This window comes from Notothenia coriiceps, unplaced genomic scaffold, assembly GCF_000735185.1.
Source record: "Notothenia coriiceps isolate Sejong01 unplaced genomic scaffold, NC01 NC01_scaffold00013592, whole genome shotgun sequence".
Lineage (NCBI taxonomy): Eukaryota > Metazoa > Chordata > Actinopteri > Perciformes > Nototheniidae > Notothenia > Notothenia coriiceps.
Window position 1 is genome coordinate 157,131 of NW_011346293.1, and position 8,168 is coordinate 165,298.

The following is an 8,168-nucleotide window of genomic DNA, read 5'->3' on the forward strand; positions in this document are numbered from 1 at the left end:
GTGTGCCTGGCAGAGTCAAAACCCTCAAAGTACACCCTGTGGCGAGTAAAACTCTAACACAGAAAATACCTCTCCAAAACGCCTCGTTGGAGATACGTCATTGTCCATTGATTCTTTCGGGTACGCATGATGTCAACCGTACCCGGAACGAAATGGACCAATCCGTGGAGCCGTTACGTTACGTCCGCGGAGCCGTTACGTTAAGCCCCCGCTGATTGGTCCAAATTGACGGACTTCCTCACACACACACACTCAGTGCAGGCAGCTCTGCTGATCTCTCCTCCCTGGCTGCAGGCTGATAACAGACAGTTGGGATCGCGGCGAAATTCTCTCTGCAGACCCATTCTCACAGCGTTTATCAACCTTTTTCTTAATCAATATCAAGCCACACTTATTGTTTTTACTTCGGCTGTGACTTTGTGTGTGCTCAGGATGAGTTTGGCTGTGTTTCGGTGTGTATCGCTAAACAAGGAAACAACACCTCCACGGAGCTCAGCGCGATAACGTCCCGACCAATCAAAGCCCACTGTGCTCACAGGCAGGGTGGGGGCTGGAGCTGCTGGAGCTACAACGAGCCGTTAAAGGCAGAGAGTGAAATTCAGTGAATACACATAGTTTACAGAGATGCTGTTTGAGAAACCAAAGTGATTTTGGAAAATTGCACAATATAAATCTATTCTAGTAGACCTCAACAATGGAATTATGATCAGTGGAAATGGCCATGACATGGTACCTTTAAGTTACTTGTACTTTACTTGGGAATTTCCATTTTATGCTACACTCTTACTCAACTACATTCCTCTCATTACATATTCAGGTTATCTTAAATAAAAAATATAAATCAATCGAATGTCCATCAGATTTGATTTATATAGCACAATATTACAAAGAATACACATTTGTCTCAATGTGCTTTACAGTCTGTACCGCTCTCTCCTTAGACCCATGATCAAATAATGCATACAGCTCTATTATGCAGATTACAGAAATTATTCTGTAATGAACTATAAGGAATGTGTTCTTTAGTTCAAGTACTTTTGGTGCTAATGCTTTTTTTACTTGTAGTTCAGTAAGAGTTTAAGTTCATTTTCAATGTTCAATATTTCTATAATGTTTTATCACTACTTTTACTAAAGTAAAATATAGCACTTCTTTCATTACTGCCTCTAACGCCTTGTCTCTCCTCTCCTCTCCTGCAGGAGTCAACAAGAAGCAGCAGCAAAGAAGTTCTTTTGATAAAATACATTTCTAAAAAGAAAGTGTGTAAATGAGGGAATGTCCATTTTGGTCTTTGGTTTTTCAGTTTATTTTGAGATCTTAAATTATTGTACTTGAAAGAAATGATCTTGTTGAAGTTTGTTTTAATTCATTTCAGATTTTTTTATTTGATCACTAATTAGCTTTGTATGAATGCATCTGTGAGACCTTTGGATTTCCAACATGATGTAACATGTTCCTTACAGTATTTTTGGTTGGATCTGTTTTGATTTTGTTTTCAATCTGCCCCAGTCCCATTTTATGAAACTGAACTGACTACAAAGAAACATGTGCAATTTTGTATAAAATAATGCTGAACTATTGCTGGCAAAAACTCAGAGCAGATTGTCTGCTTCCGTTCATCTGCTTTGATCGAGTCAGAAACTGACACTCATGAACACATGAACAATTTACATAAACATGAAAAAACAAACAAATCACTCTCTGCTTATTTTATTATGTCAGATACTCTCCACTAAGGGTAATGATTATGTAAAGATATGTTTCCTGGTTGTCCATGATGTAAAGTGTATTCAAGTTAGCAATTACTGTACAAAGATTTGTAGTTGTGCATCTCAATTATTGAAGGATTATTGAGGATATTTCAAAAAGAAAATTAAATTGCACCACTGGAGAATATTTAAAACAGTATGAAGTTATAGGGACATTTGTAAGATCACACATTCTTTTTTTATTGACAACTCTGTTCTTTTAAATAATCCTTAACTGATGAATGACGTTCGGAGGGGGGATTTCCATCTTACAGTATTACTATATTAAAAGTACATTAATTCTGGACATACTATACAATATAATTTTTTCCTGAAATATAGCGATTTAGTATACTATGTCGTTTTTATGCATATTTTTGATATAGTATACTTCGTTGTTTTTTGGCATTTCTTTCGACTTATGTCATAGTTCTTTGCATATTTAAAACATTGCCTCGTAAACGATTTGTACCAAACCAGGGCCCCCTGGGGGAAAAACAAGAATCTTCATTCCTAGACCATATGGGACCTTTTTAATTGCATATTTTGGACATACCATACTATGTCGTTTTTACCAGAAATGTTGGAAATACTATACTATGTTGTTTCTTTGCATTTGCATAACCCATTTTCGACACAATATATAATAATATTTTATATTGTATTTGACTGACTATATTAGGACTTCTTTCATCATAGTATACTGTTTTGATGCCATACTAATGAAACTGTAATTTTTTGGATGTTTCAATATACAATCTGTTCCCATACCGGGAGTTGAACCCAGGCCACCTGGGTGAAAACCAGGAATCCTAACCGCTTGACCATACGGGACATGTTTTCTGTTTTGCTTTTTTCAAAAAATCTTACACACTGTACTATGACTTTTTTCAAATGTTTCAACATGATTAACTATGAAGTTTTTTCCAATTTTTCGACATACTAGATTATGACTTTTTTCACATTTTTGGATATGCTCTACTATGACGTTTTTTTCCATATTTTTTGGACATATTCTACTATGACTTTTTTCGACTCACTCTTTTCCATTTCTTAAAACGGCTTATACTTTGATTATTTTTCCCATCTGAAAGCTGTTCCAATACCAGGAGTTGAACCCGGCCCGCTTGGGTAAAAAAACAGGAATCCTAACCCCTAGACCATATGGGACATGTTCTTTGTCTTTTTTCTAAATTTCTTGAGATACTATACTATGACCTTTTTTCAAAATGTTTGACACACTATTTCACATGTGTCAAACTCAAGGCCCGGGGGCCAAATCAGGCCCTTGGTGGATTTAATTTCGGCCAGCAGGATAATTTCTAATTACTATTAGATCTGGCCCGCCGGCATATTGCACGCACACCTTCACTCAATCCTGAGGATTTCCTCAGCTCAGAGCCTGACCCCAAACATTGATGAACTTGCACCCAAGATGAGATGCCAAGTATCTGGCTTAAACCAGTCTATGGCTTAAACTAGCATCACAGAGCAGCAAACTGAGTTTAAATGGATGTTTCCTTCTGCACCTGTTTCCTTGCGACAACATGGCATGTTAGTTTTTTTCTTTGAGGGAAATTGTTTTTTTGAAGCTGTTGTCGGCCTGTGGAAAAATGTAATCATAAGAAATGACTCTGCTGCAGATAGAGCCCTAAGAAATGAATTAAAATGATTATTTAATGTTTAATGTTGTTTTTATAGGCAATCATTTAAGCTGTGTTAGTTCCAGGCTTAATATGTGCAATAAGTTCATTTCAATAAGTTTTGCAATAAACATTGAACCAATCCGGCCCTCAACTAGTACCGATTTTTTTATTTTGGCCCACTGTGTTTGAGTTTGACACCCCGACACTAGATTATGACTTTTTTCACATTTTTGGATATACTCTACCATGACGTTTTTTTTCACATTGGACCTATTCTACTATGACTTTTTTCTAGTTTTCACGCTCATGGCCTTTCTCCATGGAGATATTTTCTTGCCAGAAAGACTTTTTTTTCCAATTTATTGACACAATATATTATGAATTTTCACATTTTTGGATATACTATACTATGACGTTTTTTTCATATTCTTGGACATAATCTACTATGACTTTTTTTCTACTTTTCAACTCACTGTTTTCCATTTCTTTAAAACAGCTTATACTTTGATTATTCTTCCCATATAAAACCTGTTCCCATACCGGGTGTTGAACCCGGGCCGCCTGGTTGAAAACCAGGAATCCTAACCACTAGACCATATAGGACACGATTTCTTTCATTTTTCCAAATTTGATAAGATACTATGAGTTTTTTCAGATTTTTGGATATACTCTACTATGACTTTTTTTCAAATTTTTGGACATATTCTAATGACTTTTCTCTATTTTTCAACTCACTCTTTTCCATTTCTTTAAAACAGCTTATACTTTGATTATTTTTCCCATACAAAACGGTGAAAAAGGTAATAGTATAAAATGGCAAAAATATTTTAAAAATACATAAAAGATATCCCAAGATATTTTCTTGGGGTCAGGATTCCTGGTTTTCATCAAGGCAGCCTGGGTTCAACTCCCGGTATGGGAACAGGTTTTATATGGGAAAAATAATCAAAGTATAAGCTGTTTTAAAGAAATTGAAAAGAGTGAGTAAAACAAATTAAAATAAGTCATAGTATACTCTGTTATAGAATTGGAAAAAACGTCATAGTAAATCATGTCCAAAAATTTGAAAAACAGTCATAGTATAGTATCTCAAGAGATTTGGAAAAAAGACAGAAAACATGTCCGATATGATCTACCGGTTAGGATTCCTGGTTTTCACCCTGGCGGCCCGGGTTCAACTCCCGGTATGAGAACAGGTGTTATATGGGAAGAATAATCAAAGTATAAGCTGTTTTAAATAAATGGAAAGGCAAGGCAAGTTTATTTATATAGCACCTTTCAACACAAGGCAATTCAAAGTGCTTTACAAAAATGAAAGACATTAAGAGCATTAAGAAACATATTATAAAATGATATCTAGAAACACTCATTTAAAAGCAATGATATAAAATTACATTTAAAAACACTCATTTAAAAGCAAAAATAAAAAGCAAAGATAATAAAAGTTACAGTGTAATTTAAGATATGAATAGTTCAATTAAAAGCAGCGGAAAAAAGAAAAGTCTTCAGCCTGGATTTAAAAGTAGTCAGAGTTGCAGCGGACCTTCAGGTTTCTGGGAGTTTGTTCCAGATATTTGGAGCATAATAACTGAACGCTGCTTCTCCATGTTTAGTTCTGACTCTGGGGACAGAAAGCTGACCAGTCCCAGTGGACCTGAGAGATCTGGATTGTTCATAATTTAGCAGGAGGTCAGAAATGTATTTTGGGCCTAAGGCCCAAAATACATTTCTGACCTCCTGCTAAATTATGAACAATCCAGATCTCTCAGGTCCACTGGGACTGGTCAGCTTTCTGTCCCCAGAGTCAGAACNTGTATTTAATTTAAATAAAAAGCAATTTTAGTTTTGTTCACAATTTGTTTAGTTAGTTTACCTTCTTTTTTTCTCCAAAAAAAACGATAAAAGTACCGTTAAAGCACCGGATCGATAAGCGGTATCGATAAAAGTAGTAGTAGGCCTACCGTTAAAACCTTAACGATACCCATCCCTAGTCATGTGGATGTCAGTATAACACACATTCTGAGGCCGCCGTGCCTGTGTTTTTGTTTTCACTGCTAGTTTATGCTTATGTTCAATTAGTGCATTAAAATCATTAATGAAGTTTCAGCTCAGACCCCACGCTTAATCTCCCACTGGCCCACCTACATTTCTCCAGGCCCACCCACACAATAATTCCTGGCTATGCCACTGGTATATATACTGGCAGGCTGATCAGGGAATGGGGTGCAGGTGACTAGAGAGTATGAGCAGGTGGAGGTATGACAGGAGAGCAGGCACATGGGAGTGGCTGGGTCTGAAATGACAGCAAACAAACACAAACAAGCAGATAAAAAAGGAAGAATCTAAACTAGTATGCTAGCTGTTGAGACACTCAACTTCTACTCTCTCTAATATAGTAATACAACACGTAAAAATAGTAAGGTCTCCATCAGTTTTTATGTTTGTGCAATGTTAATTCAATCAGGAGAGACGGTTTCGATGTAAGAATACATATGTATTGCCAGGGATACACAAATGAATGTAATGGTGTTTTGGAGATTAGGACCCGTTGTGCACGAGTATCATTTAGGAGGCGAGAGCCGATCCGATGAAACCCCCCTGGGGTCTAGACACTGGTGATGGTGAATGGATAGTTGGGTTCGGTATGAAGGGGAGGGGCTTAGCTTGACCCTGGATTCAGAGGGACAGGAGGTGAAAAGGGGTGGAGGAGGGTTGCGTAGAGTCACCTGAAATGGAAGTTGTCAGAGGGGGAGAGCAGATTTTAAAGCTTTAGCAGAGCACTATGATAGGCTTGTGGGAATAGAGCAAAGTTATTGGTTACGCTGGGGAGTGACGCCCCCGATCACTTATTGAGAGGAGAGAGAGCATAACAGTAAATTAATTAGTAAAGACAGTCTTCCTGGTTGAACTTGCGCCGAGCTTCATTAGGCAGAATTCAAAAAAAGTTTCATCAAGGATGTGGAGAAAAAGGTTTTCTAAATGGCTTCAAGTTTTAGTATTTGATGGTTGCCATTTTAACAAAAAGAACACCTGAAGGCTTTTGTCTTAAACACTTCATCTCTTGCTCAAGCTGAGGCTGAGTAAAAGAGAGCAAAACGGAAATGGAGGTAATTATGGGCTCTGACAAAGATCTGCACTGAAACGACCTCAGGTAGAGATGTTTTAAAGACTTATTTCCGTGCCTTTTATTAGAAAGACAGAGTTAAAGGGAGGAGACAAACAGGAGTGGATAAAGCAGCATCCACTCCACAGCATACGGTCGCAAGCCAGATTCAAATCCAGGTCCTGCGCATGGGGACCAAGCCCCAGTATGGCTATCCCCTCTGCATACAGTAGTTTGGTATCATTTGACATGACTCTACTCACTTTTGGCTGCTTGGTAATGAAGAAACCATGCACATAAGTATAAGCTACAAATCAAATCCATTAAGAACCATTGACTTTGAGTTATGGTGTCAGGCATTTCAATGAATCTCCATAAAAGAACTTGAGGTCTCAAGTCGACCTCATAGTGCATTGACCCTGATTTGATTTGATGATGTAAGTATGACGAAAGTCAACAAAGACATAGTTCATAAATTGCACATTTGGACTCTGATAAGAATAAAAGGGCAAACTGGTGAAACCCTGAATACATTTTTGAACCTTGTGTTTTAAATTCCCCAAGTAACGTTTTGTTTGTATTGTGATATTGAACTGACTAACTAGTGAATTTCATTGCAGTTTTAACAAATGACTTGATCAATGGTAAAAACCATCACACTACTTCCAATACATGTGAATACACAACTCAGTTAACCTCTGAATGTAATAATAGCACGTTGTCCAGCTATTTAGAGTTGTCCTTAAGGCCCTGACACACCAAGCAGTCACCAGAGAACTCACCGATGCCGACGCCGACTGTTGCTTCGGCGTGTTCTCCTGCGTCTTGGCCATGTGTCGCACTCGAACACACCGCAAAGACCTCAGCCGAGTACGTACGAACTGCGCATGCGTGAGTGGCAATAACTCTCCTTACCAGCAGGCGGCGGTAGTGTGTATTCGTCATTAAAAACAGCCAACAACCGGAAGACAGAGAAGAAGAACAGACTACGTGACATAAACAAACAACAAATAGCGTGTGCGTTCCATTTTCACTCTCGTCCATCGAAAACATGTTTCGTGCGGTACTGGAGCTATCAGCCATTGGAGTGTTGCTTGTGGAAGACATTCTCAAGCAACCGTTTCGCTTCTCATGCACTGATTCGCTAGCTGAACAGCCAATCAGAGTGATTTCTTTGTCCGACTGCCTGTGGCCGACCTACGGCCGATTCAACATGTTGAATCGGCCGTGCGTCGGCCATGAAAGGCCAAATAAGGCGTGTCACGGCCGACGGTGCGGGACGCACCAAATTGAGTTTGGGCGACAGGGCACGCTTCGTCGTCCGACTAACGAAAACGGCCGATTTCGGCCTGGTGTGTCAGGGCCTTTATACAAAAGTGTGTGTCCCCTCTGTGTAAAGAGATTCTGAAAGTTTCAGGAAAAAGATTCGCTCACTTTTTGTCCTGATCCATTTATATAAAAACCTGTCTGAAAATGAGCTGATCAGATTTTGGCCCCTTTATGATGTCATAACGATTATTTGGCTTGTGTAACCATTCGCCAATCAGCAACCAAGGTAACGCCCCCCCACCTTATCACCTGAATCCTAGAGCACCATTGTGTTCTTTTTAACCAAATGTCTCTCAGAGGGGCGTGGGGAGGGGCTCCTTATTTTCATCTAAAGTAACAGAC

At 38.6% G+C, this 8,168-nt stretch overlaps 1 protein-coding gene and 2 non-coding genes across 3 annotated transcripts in view; 1 reads left to right on the plus strand and 2 right to left on the minus strand.

Annotated features, from left to right (window-relative positions):
• The window catches only part of lman1 (lectin, mannose-binding, 1), an 11,934-nt gene extending 10,339 nt beyond the window's left edge, over positions 1-1,595 (plus strand). The window contains exon 13 of the mRNA XM_010774149.1: positions 1,200-1,595. Coding sequence (XP_010772451.1) covers positions 1,200-1,236 — 37 coding nt within the window. The 3' untranslated portion in view covers positions 1,237-1,595. The remainder of the gene's footprint in view (positions 1-1,199) is intronic.
• A 915-nt stretch (positions 1,596-2,510) lies between these two features.
• Positions 2,511-2,582, minus strand: trnae-uuc (transfer RNA glutamic acid (anticodon UUC)). Its single transcript has one exon. It is a non-coding gene; the product is annotated as a tRNA-Glu (tRNA).
• Positions 2,583-3,925: 1,343 nt separating this feature from the next.
• Positions 3,926-3,997, minus strand: trnae-uuc (transfer RNA glutamic acid (anticodon UUC)). Its single transcript has one exon. It is a non-coding gene; the product is annotated as a tRNA-Glu (tRNA).
• Between the last annotated feature and the right edge of the window lie 4,171 nt (positions 3,998-8,168).